Source organism: Pseudonaja textilis, chromosome 1, assembly GCF_049901715.1.
Source record: "Pseudonaja textilis isolate UNSWEBS1 chromosome 1, rPseTex1.2, whole genome shotgun sequence".
Taxonomy (NCBI): domain Eukaryota; kingdom Metazoa; phylum Chordata; class Lepidosauria; order Squamata; family Elapidae; genus Pseudonaja; species Pseudonaja textilis.
The window spans coordinates 127,973,421-127,992,487 of NC_141990.1; the positions used below are offsets into that span (position 1 = coordinate 127,973,421).

General features: G+C 36.2%; 1 protein-coding gene across 1 annotated transcript; it reads right to left on the bottom strand.

Moving 5' to 3' along the window:
* Window positions 1–2,965: 2,965 nt before the first annotated feature.
* Window positions 2,966–17,489, bottom strand: ALKAL2 (ALK and LTK ligand 2). Its single transcript, XM_026695235.2, has 6 exons — window positions 16,855–17,489; window positions 15,021–15,333; window positions 7,381–7,434; window positions 7,203–7,283; window positions 4,808–4,873; window positions 2,966–3,593 (listed from the first exon to the last, which is right to left on the bottom strand). The coding sequence occupies exons 2-5, from the start codon at window positions 15,280–15,282 to the stop codon at window positions 4,809–4,811; spliced, it is 462 nt and encodes a 153-aa protein (XP_026551020.1). The 5' UTR covers window positions 15,283–15,333; window positions 16,855–17,489; the 3' UTR covers window positions 2,966–3,593; window position 4,808.
* Window positions 17,490–19,067: the final 1,578 nt, after the last annotated feature.

Consider the following 19,067-nt stretch of genomic DNA (forward strand, 5'->3'; position numbering starts at 1 on the left):
AAAAGAAAGATTTTATGATATTCAGCCATATAGAATGCTGTGATGCAAATATTTGCAGTTCTGCATTAGTACTGCGAAAAGAATTCCCTGATGGTATAATCTTTTTTTAGGAATACAAATTGAAATAAATAACTGCTTATTTATTTTTAAACTTAAAAGAAAATAGTGTTAAAGGCTATTGACGAGATGTTTGGAAAAAAACTACTATAGCATTCTGAGTAAGATAATAATAGATTATGTGTTTCAAGTTCTGTTCCGTCCCTTACAGCTCCAGCACTAATAGAAATAGAGTAGACTATGTAAGGGTAAACTTCATTCATTTCCATAATATGAAAAAACTACAAAATTTCTGTTAGGAAATTATAACTTTCTTGTTCATTACACAAATGTAACCTTATGGAGCCTGATATGTATTTTGTGAAAGGCATAAAATGATTGAGGGAAGGATTTAAAAGCCTGGCGTGTTTGTAGTTTTCCAGTGGGAATAAAACCACAACCTTCCCCTCGCATTTCATGCCTCTTTTTACTGCTCTTCCGTATGACATCATTGATTTCTTTCTTTTCTTCACTTGTTCCCTCCTACTTTTGAAACAACATTGTTTATGGATGCTTCAAGATTAAGCCAAAGAGAAGTTGTTAGACAGAAGCAGGCAGTGAAGTCCGTAGTAAGCTGGCAAAGATCTACTTATGAAAAAAGCCCATGCTGAAGGATGTTGACATAAGCCAATGATTCTATATAAATATTGTATGAGTCATTACTACTGATTATTGTCAGTACATGCAGTGTAATATTGTGTGTTTAATTGTTTAAAAGATAACAGAGGGTTGTATGCAATTGTTTGCCAAAACTTTCATCTTCTACTCAGAGTATATTTTGTCTGCATTTTGCAATTATTCAGAGTGTTGCCATAATCCCTTTTTAGCCAAGAGTCCTTATAAACACTGCATGGGGAAGTATAAGCCAGCACCATTTTGTTCCTTTCTCTTTTAGAGTTAGTTTTTGTGTATCTTCAAGTCTTCCCAAAAGAGGAAACCTCATAGTGGACTTCGCTGCTTCTTCGTGTTACCTTCTGGATTTGTCATTTTTAAGCAGCCATAATTTCTATTAATAAGATGCTTTGCTCAAGTTCTATTAAAACAGACTCTAGGGACCTGTTTTGCTTACATGAATGTCAGGTTTTATTTCAAGCAAATTTACAACCATCATAATTAGTATGTACAAAACCAAATAAAATAGTGAAAAAGCTATTTTACTTGTAAAATTTTCATTTTACGATCTAGCTACTGTAGAACTTTATAAATGGATTTTTTAAATTATCTGTGCAAAGAGATGATATATAAAGCCTGATCATTTACAAAGTTTCTTTCTATGATAACTCTTGATTTACTACTTAAAATAAGATGCTGTATTCTTATATCACATATTAAGGATATTAAAAATGAGTGTTTTGTATGCTATCCTTAACTGGACTTTTTGATAGCAAAATATATTGTTAGCAAGGAACAATATATTTGAACAAGGTTTATTTTATGTAAGTTAATTGAACGCAAAGGGATTTTTCAGAAAATTTGACATCTGTGTTTCATAGCCAACAAGTTTTGGTAGAATTCTTTTTTAACTTAGAATGATTTGATCATAACCATTTTTATTATAATTATGATTGGAAATTTTTTGATGGTATTAATGATTATTGCAGGCAAACTCCTCACTTTTGATATATTTAAACAAACATGAGACTTTACTCAAATATCCTTAAATACTAATGTTTCCTCTGAACAGACTTGGAAAGTTACATTTTCCCCAGGTCTTTGGTATTTTTTAAGCTTTCTCAATTTGTGGTTAATTGATGCCAGCACTACACACACAAAACACCTATTGATTTAGCTTGAAAAAAATAAGGCTATTTTTAAAAAGCTTTAATCAGTTATAATTTTTCCTGAATCTTTTGTGTGTTTTTAAGGGGCAGAATATCCAAATAATTAGGAATGCTGATAAAATGTTTATAGTTAATTAAAAATAAACTTATTCCAGTTGTGAAAAGTATACAGAAGCTATGTTTGTAGTCTGATGTAGTCTTGTCCAAAATAAGACTTGTTAAATTCTTCTTTTTTAATCATGTAGTTTCAAGGATGCTGTAGGAATAACATCTTGAGCTCAGTATAAAGCATTTGAGCAAGAACCATTATGGATTGTAACACCTATTAATTGACTCCACAGTGGACCCATGTCGGGTTTAAATGAATTCTCATATAGAGGTATCTCATCAAATTGGAGAGAGATCTTGTTATTACATTTTTTGTTAGAATCTTGAGCACATAAAAATAAAATTCTGACTACTTCCATTCCAAAATAGATAACATCGCTTTCAAATTACACAGAATCTTGTAATTGGAAGACAATGTTTTGGCCATTGATTCCAAACTCTTGCTCATTTCACATATCTAAGGTTGGCCAAAACACTGTCTCCCAATTCAAAGATTCTGTGTAGCTTGAAAGCGGTGTTACCTATTTTGGAATGGAAATAGGTGAAGCAAATTTAGATTTAACTGATCTTATTAACTGGTAGGATGAGAAGGACGAAAGCATGATGTGAGTAGGCAATAGCGTTTCACTCTGAAAGCTATATGGCAAGTTTAGTATTTGAAACGTCCTGTGGTAATTGACTGCCCTTACTTTGCAGTGTCAAGTTACATTAAAATTAATTCTTATTAGAACTATTTAAATGCATAGTCCTTATTGTCAACCATCAACTATTGAGAAGTATTGCTAGAATGTATTATTGAGATCAGTTAGTACCCTTCAGATTTATTCAGTTGTAAACTTTGAAATCCATCTATACACTGGGTAAGTATTATGGGAATAGTAGTCCAATATATGTGGAAGGCCTCAGATTGCATATCTCTGCTTCACAAGCATAATTTCTTCCAAACTTGAATATGCAAGGAATAAACACAAAGAACCAGATTATATACAAAACATTTTATTACATATATTTGTGAATTTACAATATGTACATATTGCACATTTAGCTGGAATGTATATTTTTATTCTACAAGAAAGAAGTGACTTTAGAGTGGATACAGAATTCAACCTAACACATGTTCATCCCTTGCCTATGGCATGCAGTCTAGTAGACCACCACTGTAACAGCTTTATGAAAAGTTTGTAATGTAACATTTTCAGTTGCATAAGCAAGAAAGATATCAAATAATGCTTCTTCCACAGGCAGGTTTCATTGACAGTGTGCTGTAATGTCTCTTAAGGGAAACATATCTATACTTGAAAAGATAGTACTTGTTACTTTTTTGGCAGTACAACACAACTGTTGTAGAGCAACTTTAAAGCATAAAACATGAACAAGTAATTCAACTTTTGGTAGTTTTTTCACTAAAAAGAATGCATCTGTAAACAGTGATGATGGGATACAAAACACATTTTTAAAAGTTATGAGAAGTAGTCCATCAATTTCCAAAAATAAATCTCTGGTTCATAATGCCATATATTACAAAAATGCTAAGTTCAATTTCCCTGTCAGTTTCCAAGGCACTTCTCTTGGTTCTTTTATATATTTTTCCTTTGATAATAGTAGCATCTGAAGTAAAAAAAAAAAAAGAAAGCAAAAGATTAAACTATTTTTCTTGATGTTTCACATTAATTTTCAATAAATTCTGTTAAATAAATAATTCAGATTGTTTCCAGTTCCTATTGGAATGTGGGGTTTGAGACAAATGAGAAAAACCTTCCATAATATAAAAATCTAAGCTTGATAATCCATATTACAAAGTACAGTAGAATACTCCCAGGTTCCATTTGACAATTTGCACCTCTGCTGTACAGTTTCTTTTTTGCAAACTTATTAATAACATTCTTTTTCATAAGGGTGATCCTGATTGGTATTCTGAAGGACAACATAGACAACTTGAACATTAGAAATAGAAGGAATGGTATTAAATTTCTTTTATATCAAATAATTGATTTAAAGAGAAAATAATTCAATGATTCTCTTTTGGGGGCATCCATAGTTCCTCGTGCTGCTGTGCAGTATTGCTTTATTGCTAAGCAAGTATAGTAATTCAAATACAAATTGCAGTTGAATAAGCAAATACTTTTTAATGCTGTTTCATTCTATGTGTAACAAAAGCAGCAACCTTTACGTACTGCATTATAGAATATCATGAAAGGTGTTGATGTGTAGCTGGCTTCTACACATATCTAATATTAAAAATGTCTGTTATATTGACAAAAAATATCCAGTATAAATAGAAAGAAATAGCAGTTGATTTAATTCCTGAAAAATTAGCTATGCCCATTAGCAATAGCACTTAGACTTATATATACCATTTTACAGTGTTTTACAGCCCTCTCTAAGGGTGTATAGAGTCAGCATATTGCTCCGAACAATTTGGGTCCTCATTTCACCCACCTCAGAAGGCTGAGTCAACCTTGAGCCCAGTGACATTTGAACTGCCAAATTGCAGGCAGCCAGCTATCGGCAGAAATAGCCTGCAATACTGCACTCTAACCTGCGCCACTGAGACTCTTAGTTTGAATTTTAAAAAAATACACTCTACTAACTGCACACTACTATTGCACACTACTATTCACAGTTGCCTGAGACTCCATACTGTTGCTTCCCAGTAGGGGGTATGTTTTTAATTAATGGTAAATATTTTACTAATAAAAGGGTTTGCATCGCTTTTTGAAACAAGCATATTTCAGTCCAAAAGATATCCTGCCAATTCTTATGAATTAGTCATTGTTATCCACATAGTGGCAACATACAATTCTTCCTCTCAATAATCTTACCTTATCCTTCTGTGCACATTGGACTTACTGCCAACCGAGTAAGGAGCCTGGCGCATCTTTTATAATCTGTGCGGGGAGGGGGGGAGATAAATAATGTGAAAAGTTCTTATGGGGAAGGTTGGGTTATTATATTTTTAAAATGCAATTTGTACGAGGGAATACAAATGTAACTATTTCATCTTGAAGTACTGTAGATTTGAATTTGTGTGCTTGAGCTAATTTTAAACATGCTTAGATTTTTAAGAATGGTATATAAGTTTGCCATCATATGAAGATTGATTTTGCATAGGTCACTCTTGAATGGATGGATATTTCATCAGACTAAGATGATGGATATTTTAATTGCATGAGAAAAATGGATAAAAAAATGGATGTTTTCCATTTGCATGAGAAAAATCAGTTTGTATTTGTTTGCAGTGAACTATGTATAAATAGCCATGCCTATGAAGTAAATAAAATTTGAAGTTAATCATGGGGCAAGTTAATCAGCATCTAACTATCAATCTAATATGGAATAAGAGCTGCTAACAGGGTAGCAGCAAGAAAGGAAAGAAGATGCTGAAAGCTTGTACTAAAGGAAGAATAGTGAAAATGGTCTAATACAGCAGTTCTGTAAACACATGACTTGGTCCATCAAAAACCCATGTCCCATAATAAAACTACTATTTCAAAGGAAGGTGTGTATATGTTTAAAATTTCTGTTGCCATAAATATTGGAAGTTCTAAACATTTCAGCAAATTGCCCTGTATCCCTTTAAACAACACATTTATTTATTTAGCATATTTAGGAACTATTACTCTCTCTCATTGAGTGATTCTTAAATATTAAATTATGCAACATTGCTTGCACAATGTCAATCTTTAAATGAAGTATATTGATGCTCATTAGTTAAATAGTTCCAAAACGTATTAGTGAAAACACTGGAAGCTAAAACAAGTAAGAGAAGCAGTAGCAAAGTATGAAATTCATTTTCATCTCATGAACTAATAGCATGTTTTTGTTAATGAGCGGTTCATATTATATGCTTGTATCTATACAGATTCATGCAGAAATGTGGATGCAATAATAAATGAGAAAAAGAAATCTGTACAGTATTTAGGCTGCCACTTAGTTCTGTAATTCAGTTCCTCAAGCAACATTTAAATTCACTCTAGCAATCAGGATTAGTTTTAAATCCTGTGAAAAGTAATCCTTAGAGAAAAAAAAGTTGCTATAGGGTAACATACCTTGCCCAGAAAATGTACTAATGTAATTAATTCCCAAATGCCAACTTATTTTAAAATATCCATTTTTGTACAGTTAAAATTGTTGGAAAATAAGAAACATGTACTTTGTTGAATTGCGGACTTTATTTGGGAGGCCTTTAATTTGGTCATTATACTAAGGCTTAATATGGTTCCTTAGTTTTGGCTTAGACTAGTTGAACAAACAAATGTTGGTTTTTCAGCTACTCTAATAACAGGTATTAACAGATTTGGCGCAATGTGTGAGAGATTTTGTGGTCAATTTGTGAATAGAGGGATCAGTTCATAAGGAAATGTTCATCTACTTGCAGAAATATTACCTCCTGTTTACACCTTGGCTTAGAAGAAAAAAAATGTGCAGTTTATGCATTTATGCAAGTTCAAAACCTATGTACTAAATGACTAAGTTCTAATGAAGTGTGTTTTTTAAAGGTGTTTTTTTTTTCTGCTAGCATCTATGTATTTCAAGGAAAAGAATATGGATATCTTGATTTTCCCTGATACAGTTGGCACAAATTTTGAATTTTTATATCTAAGCAGGTATACAGATCCCTTCAAGAAAAACTTGACGAGGAGTAACCAATCATTTTACTATCATTATCATCATCTCAAATGTATATATTTTGCCATTTAATAATGTAGAATTTGGATTGGAATTGTTTCCTGGTAATACTTCATTTCTTTTACTGTCTTTTCAGAATTCAGAATATTTAATCATAATATAGGTTGTTTTGCATTTTCTTAGAAAATTATACTCTGAATAATTGCTATTCTAGCAACAGTAGTTCCAGGATTTTTCAGCAGTGTATTTGTGCTTTAAGCACAAAGAAAGTTTAAATTGTAAATTTCTGTGATCTGATCTGATAAGAAATTCAGTTTCTGTACTGAAATCCTAAAACAAAAAGAGTTGGCATATAATAGAAGAGCAGATTGGCTGCCTGCACAAATATGTTTTAAATGATTGTTTATGAAATCAGAAATTAGAACCATTAGATCTCCCTGAGGAATTGCAAGAGAGCACTCCTCTGTTTCATGGCTTTAACTCTACAAATTCTTGTATCATGTTAATTATACAGGGTGATTATTCTTTAAAAAGCTATATATATATATATATATATTAGTAATTCTGGTCTTAGATGATAGAACTTACATGCAGGTATGGTACAATCTCTTGTATGGTGATAAAGTCTGTGAAAGTGTTTAGTGCATTTTGGCCCAAAGTAAAGGTGACCTGGAAAAGGAAGAAAATCAGCAGGTTACATTTAATTGGTGCCATAAGAAAAAGGATTATAATTAAGGCAATAATTCAGTTGTGAAATTTGGCTTACCTGTTAAATGGTTTAAAAATTTGTCTTTCATTCTTAGGTCTCTAGGAAATATTTCTGTTAAAAGAGAATAAAGACCCTTCTTTAGAATAGTCAGTATTTATATTCTGGTTCTGTAATTTCCTGGAATGTACAATTCAAGGCAAAAGTAAAAAGTTGTCTGAAAGGGCAACAATGTTTTAAAACAGGGCTATGAAACACTGGCCGTGCCCACGCCTCGTTTAGCAAAGGAGAAAAAAATTGCAATACATTATATAGTGCCACTGTGACGTCATGAGTTTGATACCCTTGTTTTAGAAGCAAAGTATAATCTTTCTCTCTTGTTTTCCATTTAAAACATTTGGAACATCTTATATAATTAAGATATTCCCATTTAATAAGAGCAGCAAGATTTTGAGTAAGGATGACTACTATTTGGCTTCACAGTTATCTTGCTAAAAGTTACTGGAAATCAGCAAATTGTAATTATTTTGCTTTATTCCTGTGCTTCATAAGAGACAATATTAGTGACTTAAATTGGTACAATTAAATAATAATAGAATTGTCTCAGAGAGATTGGAATAGGAAGATACTGTCATGCAATGGTTCTCTTTCCTAAAGGGTATTTCTGGCACTAATGAGCCAGAGAAATACTGTCTCTGATTCTGAACAATTATTCATCCACACTGAGATGATCCACAATTTGAACATTAATAGCTCTGCTTAGGGCAGGGGTGTCAAACTTGCGACGACATGTTGTCTTGTGACGTATTACAACTTTTTTCCCCTTCACTAAAACGGGAATGGGGATGGCCAGCATGTGATGCATCTGGCCCAAGGCATCCATGAGTTTGATACTCCTAGCTTAGGGGGACAAGTGGTTAATGTAGCAAAAAAAAGAGGTTTTTGCCCAGTTTCATCTTGGGCAACAATTGTGGCCTTTCCTGGATCATTACCCCCTGCTCATTGATAATAGTTATCTACTACTTTCTATTTGGACTATTGTAATATTCTTTAAGTGGGATTGCCTTGAAGAGCATCAAGAAGCTATAATTGCAGTGTCTGGAACAGTCATGAATGTATATGTATATAGAATGCAGTGGCTTGGGCAATCCTGGGTGTACTGTTCTGGTGATTTCTGCTTTGGGATTACAAACTAAAAGGATTTCTCTGATCCCTTCAAATTCTAATTTTGCTGTGCATCTCTATTCTTTTGGCTTGATGCTGATTTGCTGGCAAAGATGTCATGGACCTTCTAGTTGTTTTAGCTAAAGCTGCTGACATGAGAGGGAGAAAGGACTGTCAGCTTAAGTCTCAGCAGCTGTGGGTAATAGCCTTAAAGTCCAAGATCATTCATCTTAAATTATGCAACATGGCGTGCACAATGTCACCTTTTAAACAAGGTATATTGACACTAATTAGTTAAGTAGTTCCAGAGCATATCACTGAAAAAACTGAAAGCTAAAGTGAGTAACAGAAGCAATAGTAAAACTTGTAAATTTATTTTTGTCTTGGAACTAAGTGCAGCATATTTTTCTTAAAGAGTGGTTTTATATCATATGCTTCTATCCATGCAGATTTATGCAGAAATGTGGATGCAAAATAAGGAATGAGAAAAAGAAATATGTTTTACTAAATACTGTATTTAGGCTACCACTTCCTTCTGTAATTCAGTTCCTCAGCCTCCTTATTCAGGATGGGGCATTGTCAGAGAAATTGACAGAAAATTATATTTTAAAAGAAATGAAACCATGTTGTTGAACAAAATATGGAGGCAAGTGGGAAATACATAAAACTATTTTGTTACTGTTCGCTTTCTCATAGCTTATTCAATGGATGGGAATATAACTAGCTTATTGAAATCCTCTTTAGCTTCTCATGGCCATCTCTTTGATTTAGTGTCATATTTAATATTGCTGTTTACAATTTTGTCAGGATGACAATTGCATATGATCGTTAATATTACCATCAATTAATGCATAAATGGCATTTCCCTTTGTGACTTTTACATTCAACTATATCTGGCCCCCTGGGGAGTTTAGCTATTTTTCAAAATTTAGTTTTTATTTATTTCTAAGTATAGTTCAACTCAGTTGAATTGATCCTATCGTATTTTGATTTATTTCTGTTAAGTATTGCACTAAATGCTTAGATATTTCTCTCAAAAGTCTTGCAAGATGAAGGGAATTCTGAAAGGTAGTTCTGGCTAAGTTTCTTCAGAAAAAATATTTTAGAAGTTGGCAAGTTTTCATTAGAACAGATAGTTTGCATCTATAGAGTCCAATTAAATCCTGCAAAATTACATGCTGAATTCAATCTGTTGCTTAAACAGATTTTGCAGTTGTCTTAAAAGTTGTATATTTAAAAAAATAGTAAAATGTATGATAGATATACATCTCACACTTTTGGTGAATTTATCTTTGTCATTTTATGGATAATATTATTGAAGTGGTTTGCCATTACCTTAGCCAATAGTTCTAACCTTAGCCAATAGTGCTAATGTTTCTATCCACAGTTGAGTTTAGCCAAGGTGAGCTAAATGTTCACCAGATAATGAACAGATGAGTTCCATAAGCATTTTCAAATACATTTAACCAATTTTAGCTGAATGTATCTCTAGGATAAACAAACATCTATTAAAAGCACCAAGCATGTTTCATCCATACATTTTTCTTTTTCATATAATGATTAAATTTCCTCACACAAAAAGTAGAGGAATATACCTTAGCTTTAAATTAGAACTGCTGACTAATTTTGTTGGTGTTTGAGCTTCTAGTACTGTCCCACTGCTGCCTAGAATTTGCATGACTGTAAATATTTTTATTGTTATATTTGCTCAGCTTTTAAAAGGTCAGCTTTGTTCATTTAGTTGAAGTAGGACATTGTATGTGGTAAGTACCAGTGGTGAATATAAAATGATGGCTAGTTGTCACCAAATTGCAGAGGGGGATCCCTAAATGCATACTATCTAGAGCTTAAATCAATGGCACTTGGTGAAGTAAATGGCACTTGTGATATCAGCTAACTTAAGCCAGACATAGGCCCTGGTCTTCAGAATTGTGCATAGTTATCTCTGTTTTTGATGGCTAGCAAAATTAAGATAAACAACACAAAATTATTTCAGTTGAAGTTAGCATATTTGGTGTACAATTTAGATTAACTGAGTTATATTTTTAATCAAAATATTCATACCTAGGCAGGTAAAATGCAGCACTAAGCAACGTTAATTAATTGATCCCTGATAGAACTTCTTCCAAAGAAATACAGCATGTATTTCACTAGGATGAAAATCACATTAAACGATAGCTAATAGATTATGATAGGTACAATTGGTTTTCCCATAGCAAGATTGTACTTTTTGTTAATTGAAAGTTCTCTTTCCTCAACAATTACTAATACAAAATTAACTATTCTAAGAAAAACCTTTAAATCTGAGATTTTGAGTTTTTTCCCAATGAAATGTGTTTACAGTATTTTGAAGAAAAAAACATTTGCATACGTGAGGAAACAAAAAGCTAAATCTATGTATCTAGTTTCTGGGGAGTGAAATATTTTCAAAGAATGTTCCATATTTCCTATTTTCTTTATACTTAAGATCAGACAGTATTCTTAACATGAAATTTAGTTCATCAGTTCTGTTGAAACTTTAAAAAGAAACACATTTGTTTCACAGACATCAAAGCACCAGCTTAAAAGTAAAATAATTTATAAACCCTGCAGGGTTTAAACAGTCCTTTCTAAGCAGTTTATAGAACCGGCATATTGCCCCCAACAATCTGGGTCCTCATTTTACCGGCCTTGGAAGGCTGAGTCAACCTTGAGCCTGGTGAGATTCAAACTGCCAAATTGCAGGCAGCCTGCAATACTGCATTCTAACCACTGTGCCACCATGGCTCATTTATAATTAGTTGGGTTCACACGCTAAGACAAAAATCAAGCAATCACACGTTGGTTTTGTGCAATAAGTTACTGTACATATATTAAAAGGAAATATTTTTTGCTCCAATAGTACAAACTTTGTATCAGTTACAAGATTCATTTTGAGGAGATGTTAAAATTAATGAGGCTTTAAAAAATTAAAGTACTGACCACTGTGGCATATCACCTTGAACGAATAAAGGGGTATGTATCCCATTTTCTCAAAGCCCCAATTGTATAGGTGCTAATTGATGGGAGATGACTTCCTATCTTTATTTTTCCATTAATACCAGTGGAACTCGAAGATGCTGAACTTAATATAGAATAAATAAACAGTAGAGAAGCAGAAAATCTGAGATAGCCTCAAAGATGACTCAGTCCAACAGGATTGGATTCTTGCACAACTGCTTTTGATTCCAACCAGACAGCAAGTGAAGCCCACTTAGAATATGCATATGAAGAAATGGGAATTTTACAGGTGCATTTGCTCCATGCATATATGATTGTACCTGCATAGTAGGAATGAGAATGTGAATTTTAAGAAATATTTTATAACACTATACACCTACTTTATAACACTATGCCTGTAAGCAGCTCTAGCAGTCATTGGAAAATTCCCATTACTGTCACTATAATAAATAATCAACCAATAGTATATTAAATACAGACTGATAATGATTTTTTTTTTTATTTCTGCACATGGATCTGTTTTTTTTTGTACCTGACACTCTGTGAACTAGGGACTTTTAAACTTTTTAAATTTTTAATGCATTATAAATTTACACCAAAACAATAGTTATAATATTTTATTTCTGTAGATGTGCCCAGAGCAGTTCCATAAAAAATAAACACAATTTTCAATAGAATAATAAAGATAAAGAAAAATAATAAATGAAAATGATTAAATGGCTAATTTTAAGATAGGGTTATAAGAGATGGTATACCAGGAGCAGTTATCCACTCATGCCTGGATGAAGAACTATTAAACAGTCATCCAAAAAGACCTGAGCCTAGCTATATTTTCCATAATAATGAGCATTCACAGAAGACTTCCTCCTGGCCAAACCCAAAGGAGACCACGAGCAGAACCTCTCTTGCTGATCTTTAGTGCATTCACAGCAATCTTGTAATCCTTTGATTCTTAAACTGCTCAGAACTTTATAAGTTAATTGAAAAACTTGTGTGGTCCAAGAATTCATAGTCCGCAGCATTTTCAGGCTCAGTGTTACTTGATTTGATTCATCTATTCCACTTAGCAATTGAGCTGCTACATTCTAAATGTGGCGGTGTCCAGTGATAGCCCTTGATTGGATATATTCTGCTTATCCCATCATGAGGTTACTAGGGAATGGTTCACTGAGGCTAGATTAAGTTAGATCAGATGCCTAAACAAACTGGGCCATAGAGTTTCTTTGTTACTGAACTACCTGTTCTGTTAGTTGACAGAATCAAAGAGAGCCCCATTGTATGCCTCTGTGGGAGTGTTGGCTCATCTAAAACAGGACACTCTTTTAACTCCCAGATCTGAAAATCACTCATCTACAACCATTATATTTGGTTCAGCTTATTGGACCTTGTCCAATTTATCACTGCCTCTAAGCCAAGAGTATGAACTTCAAATGATCACTAAAGCTCTATGTGGTCTAGTTCCATAGCCAAGAGCTGCAACACTAGTCTTTTCATGCCATACCATTTCCTAAAGATACAAAAATCTTTAGGAAATAGAAAATCAATAGCATCATGATAGGCCATTAAATATAAATTTAAAAAAAACTTTATTGTGAAGTAATACCAGTGAAACAACCACTTCACTTTAGCTGGCATTTTTTTTAATTTAAAAGAACACAAGTGGTTCGATTCCCAAATTGATAATACAATCAAGAAAACAATCTGCTAAAAGCTGTTGCATAAATTTTGCTTTTCTGTTTCTGTCTTGTTCTCTTTCCATTCTCTTTTGTCTCCTTGCCTCAAACAGTCCTTCGTTCATGTCTTTCCTCAGCAGAGATACATTACTTGTTCACTGACTTTTGAATTCTTTTTCTAACAAAGAAGCCCTCATAACAGGGCTCCAGACTCTCTCCCCCACCAAAAAAGATCTGGCTCCTTCCTCCTCATCTCTCTTGGGTACCCACAGTCTCCCACTGTATCTTCTATGGGCAAGCCTTACTCCCCACTTTTTCTGCCCCCAAAAAAAAAACAACCCTGATATCATCTCAGAAATAGCAATCTACTGAAGACAATCTTAGGAAAGAGTTTCCAGAAGGTTGTGCTACTCAATATGAGAGTTCTTGGGCCACCAAATATATAAACAGGCTCGCTACTTTTGGAAGATCCACTGTGCTGAGGAGACTTGCTGGGCCATTACTGCTACCACACCACCCCTGGAGCTCTCCCTATGACCCTGAGCGTACACGTTCATGGGATTCAGCACTCTAGCCTTGCTAAGCACATCTTTGATTCCAATAAAATATGGCCACATTAAAGAAACTAGGCAGATGCATATGATTCATGCCCTTCCCTGAGTATGTGATTCCCTCTCTGAGCAACTTACTAACATCGGTGTGATCTACCCTGATTAAGTGGGTGAAAATTGATTTCAGAATTATCAACACAGTCTCTATAAATATCTGCCTGGGAACCTCAGTAGTTGTTGAACAATCAAAAAGAAAGAATAGCTCTAACCCTAAAAAGAAATACCCCTCAGCTATTCCGATGGTGGCCCTGAAAACAGGACTAGGACCCTTGAAACAGTTGAGCTGAGGTGAGCTGTTTTAGCAGTACTTTGTGATCACTGTTGTCGAAGGCTGCTGAGAGAACCATAGAGTCATCAGAGAAATCCATGTTTGAAGTCAGCCAAATGATCTATATTTTCAACTTTTTTCAAGCACATTTGATGATCACCACCCTTTCTAGAACCTTGCTAAAGAAAAGTGGATTTACAGCTGAGCCATAATTCTAAATCTTAAGGTTGAGAGAATTACTTCCTCTATAAAAAGTCATGTCTGGGCCCATCTTTTTTGAATCCTCTCTGCTAGATCTTTACAGTCAAAATGGACAGTGAAGGAGGCTCTTCAAGCTACGTATTCACTTCCTTAGCCAGCAATAATTAAAATTGCCATTGAAATGGCAGCTCCCATATAATTCAACAGGTTCTATCATGACTGTAGTATCTTAACATGGAGTCCATATGAGGAATCTTTCTTAAAAATGCTTCAAATCACCTATGAAACAGCTCACCTGCCACCCAAAAATCTTGGCTTCTACACTGAAGATGCAGTGCTGGTGGAGAAATAAAATGCACAGAAAGCACATCCTTGCAGTCTTTCTAAACTATCATAGTGAGAATTAAGCCACATATACTCTTAGAGTTAAGATTTCTTCATTGCCCAAAGGTCTGTATTTAATGGCTCCATATTTAGAGACTATACATAATGATCGACCAAACACTCATTTTATCTCCAGATGACATAACAAGGCCAGAAGTACAACAGAATTGCCAGATACTCATCTCTGAAGCTAGAGCATCTTAAATGAACCCATCCATAGCATTTTCAAATTGGAGTTGTCAGCTGGGACAATCCATTCATCTATGCAAAAGTCAGTCAGGTTATCTTTATTAAAAAAAACCGGATAGAATTCTTCAGGGACAACTGGCAGTGTGATGGCACATTTTTCTTTTTAGTAAACTGGGGCAGGGTGGGGAAAGATCATATTAAACAGTATTTGATACAACACAATAATCTTACCAACTTTCTGTTCCTCTGAGTAAGTTCCATAGTCAGGCACTTCCCTTTGATCAAGATGTGAGTAGTCTTGCTTGTACTGCACTCCATTTTCTTCATCCTCTTCTAGATGGTATTTTTTCAATTCTTGAATGATCTCCATTATCAGTTTTAAGAGGTTTTTTCTTTCCTTCAGCCCCACACTAGATTTTTCTTTACAATGTCCTGCTGAAAGTATCAATGCCATCAGCCCAATCAGAACTGAAGACCTTAGAAGTTTGCACATTGCACTTGTGGGGACAACCCAGGAAAAGAGAATATGTTTCCCACTTACTCCCTGAAAGAGAGAAAATGTTTTTTTTTAAAAAATATATATATATCAGAAGACATGAATTCTAATAAAATATTTTTTCATTATACATATGGAACAAGCTACTTAGATTTGTTGCTGCTTTCTTTTTTATTTCAGTAAAATATTTTTTAGCCAGGAAGACAGTTGGACTTCTAGATGCATTCATGTAACAATCTAACCTTATCCTTCATATTCAAAAGTATCAAGAAATGCAGTGAAATAGGTGGAGAAGATACTCTACAAAATCAACTGGGCAAAGAAAAAAATCTTAGAAAACAGCCAACTATGGCAAAGATAAAATTTCTCCATTTCCTTGGCAGATCCTGAAAATCTGAACAACAAAAATTGGGGGAGACAGAGAAATCAATATTAGTGTCACCTGACTCCAGTATATGGCTTCTAAATCATTGGGAAATTTTTTAGGCTATTCAGATTTGCTTGACTTGATCTTGTTTATTTATTAAAAACTTCATACAATTTTCTGCCGGTGGTTACAGAGACATTGATTAAATAACAACTTAGCTAAGTATTTAAAAATCTACATGACAATCTGAATGGAATTGCTACTCTTATTCTTGGTTTGGTGATGTTTTCACTATTTTCAGTCAATACATTTGGGAACTATTTCTAATTTGTACTTCCATTAAAGTTCTCAAAGCAAAGTATCTAAATGATTTGCATCTGCCTCCAGTCGTAGTAAGATTCTACAAGGCTGCTCCGTGGTATGTGGTCTTACAGTGGAGCCAGTTCAGAATGCTCCAAAACCTTTCAAGGAAAAGGTTTTGTACCGCTCCCAGACCGAATTGGTCTGGCCTGATCCCATCCAACGCTTCCTATTCAAGGCATAAAATCTGAATTTAACCCACCCTCCATCCCCAAGTATCTCATCTGCTCAGACACTCACAGTGTGCTAATTTGGCCGACCTTACTCAAGAGGTCGCTTCTTCCACATCGCTTGGGATGCTCAGTGCAGCTTCACTGCATTTGGATTCCCAAAGCTAAAAGGATTGCAGAGAAGAAAGTCAGCATCCGCGGAGCGCTCTCGGTTTTTATGGGAAGACGGATGTCAGATTTCATCCAGAAATGCAAACGCTACTTAAAACGACTTGCTTCGGGCTACTCCTCCCTCTTGTCTTTCTCTAGAGAGAAACCCATTCTGTGAGCGCATCTATCTTTGGCTTTTATTCCTACAGAGCAGAATTGTCTACAACGGAGCAACTCCTCCAGAGATGCGTTTTGTCTCTTTGGACTGACATCAGCTCTAGAGCGGAACCGATCTGATGAAAGACCTTGCAGCCTAGCAAAAAGGAAGACTTCCTCCTACAGGCTCCAAAAAAATCGCCTGCGCCCGCACTCGCCCATCGCCCATAAAGAGAGCGCCCCGAGAACTGTTGAGGAGTCCGCTAAAACTTGGCCGGGAGCGAACGGGCGCTACCGCTGCAGCTGCCACTCCTAGCAAGCAACCCGGAGGCGCTGGCGCTAGCCGCTCGCATTGAAGGGGCATACCTGTCTCCGCTGGCTTCAGTCCTCTTACTTAGACGGTCCGGAGGTCCCCTTCCCGGAGTTGAGCTGAGACTCCTCCCGCAGCGAAAGTGGAGCCTTTCGCCGCCCTTCTCGGCTTTTCCCGTCTTCTTCTCCCTGGTGCACGCGCCGTCTCTTCTCCTTCACCTAGTCCATGGCCGCGCTTTATATAGGTTCACAAGGAGTTCACGAGGTGGAAGCCGCCGCCGCCGCCGCCGCCGCCGCCGCCGGGTCAGCTCGTCTCGCTAATGGCGAGTGGGTGGACGGCCAGCCCCGCGTCCAGCTTGGTCACCTCGCGGGCGCACTTCTCCTGTTGCTGCCGCCACCGAAGTTCCCTCGGACTCCCCCGCTTTGCCGCCGCGCGCTCTCCTCTTATGCTGCTCCCCCCAGCAGACGTAGAAGGAGCTGTCCCGGGCTCGGGAAAAGGAGGAGGGGAGGTGAACGGAGGGAGGGAGGGAGGGAGGGGGGCACCCGCCAAGTTTCTTTAATTAGAAAGCTTGCGCTGATCATTTCCCGCACGCGCGCGCACACTCCACCCACCTACACACACACACACACACACACACACACACACACACACACACACCCGTCCGTCCAACCTCCTCCACGCTTCCCGTCTCAGGGTTGCATCTTCGGCTGCCAACTGAGCACGACTTGCCAGCAAGTTTCGTGACTAGACGGCGCTGGATAAGAGAGGACGGACTGGGTGGAAAAGGGCGGGAACGAGGACGGGCGACGGCGATTGTCTCATCTTCCCGAGCGAGAAGAAGAAGCGGTGCCGGTCCCGCTTTCCGCTTTCCGCTTGAAGGGATGAGACTGTCCGGAATTCCCTCCTTGTCACCGGAGAAAGCTTCAACCAGGCTCCCCCCTGGATCGCTCCCTCAGCCCAGGACGAAAGTCCTGCCCTCAGACGGCTAATTTGCGTGCCTTTTCGTTTCTCACAGAACCAGGAGCTCTGCTGGACCCCGATTTGTCCATTCGCCTGTGTTTGTGGGGTGGGAGTGTGCCAGGTCAAGAAGACCCGTCCCTCCTTTCTTTCCCGCTATTGAAACACACTTAAGAGCTGTGCAGAGTGGACCAATTCTTAGTGATGAATTTGTCTAATGCTTTTTTTTTATAGCTGCCCCCCAGGAAGGATTGCCACAAGTTGTGGTAGCAAATTCTGCTCCGTGAATTAAGTGCTCCTTGTGGGAAGAAGCACTCTTATTTCTAAGCCTTGAATATCGTGTCAGCCTCCTTAGATGGAGAAGTTTAAGAGGAAATTTGTGACTTGTTTCTTTATTACAGTGTGTTTTCTGTCTTTCCTACAAGCAGCTCAAGGGGGCATAAGTGGCTTTCCTTATTTTAATCCTCACACCAACTCTTGTGTCTGTGTGGTTAAAGGAACACGGTCACTAACCTACAATTTTGGCCAGTCACAGTTTTAAGCTAACAGGTTGGCCAACTTAGTCTACTAGTTTGACTTAGCAAGCAGGTCTCATGTATGAGTGGCATACTGAGTAGCAATAGAAATTATTTCTTTCCACTTCTTAGTTTCTGGAATCTGTGTTATAACTATAGCTGTTAAATTGTATATAGAGATTGAATTGCTTTAAATCTGTGGTTGGCCAAGTGAAAGTACACACCAAGAGGACACTTTTCTTTTCTTTCTCCAATGAATTTATTTATTTATTTATTTATCTATTTATCACATATCTATGGAACCCATCTCTCCTCAGTGATTTATCTAAGTGACTACATTTGAATTTTGAAATATATACACCTATAGCAAGGTCAGGACAAAACATCAACATCAGGAGAAAAGTATACAATTAAATTCAACAGTATTAATTAAATGAGGCAAGTAGGATTGCTATCTACCTATCATCTGTCTGTCTGTCTGTCAATCCATCTATCTATCTATCATCTTTCTTTTAAACTAAAACTGACCAAATAATTAGAAGTTAGTACATAGACTTTAATGGTGTACTGTGAGACCATTCAGGCTGATTTTTTTCTCATTCAAGTAGAATAGAAGTTCTCTTTCTCCAGGCATTTTTTTTGTGATGTGATGTTCCAATTCTCAGAGCAGTGAGAGGCATAACATTCCAAAAATAAAAGACATCTTTTGCTTGTGCTTGCTTGGACAAATTGGCTTGGAGAGTGGGAAAGAAAAGAGGGGATTAAATTCAGGAATTCATGGATACGTCCTAAAATTA

What these genes read in the sequence shown, in the direction of transcription:
- ALKAL2 (XM_026695235.2), bottom strand. Translation starts at nt 15,282, where the DNA reads ATGTGCAAACTTCTAAGGTCTTCAGTTCTGATTGGGCTGATGGCATTG. An exon ending in ATTTTTAAACCATTTAACAG is followed by an intron (nt 7,284 to 7,380) that starts GTAAGCCAAATT and finishes TTCCTTTTCCAG; the next exon opens with GTCACCTTTACTTTGGGCCA. An exon ending in AGATTGTACCATACCTGCAT is followed by an intron (nt 4,874 to 7,202) that starts GTAAGTTCTATC and finishes CTCCCCGCACAG; the next exon opens with ATTATAAAAGATGCGCCAGG.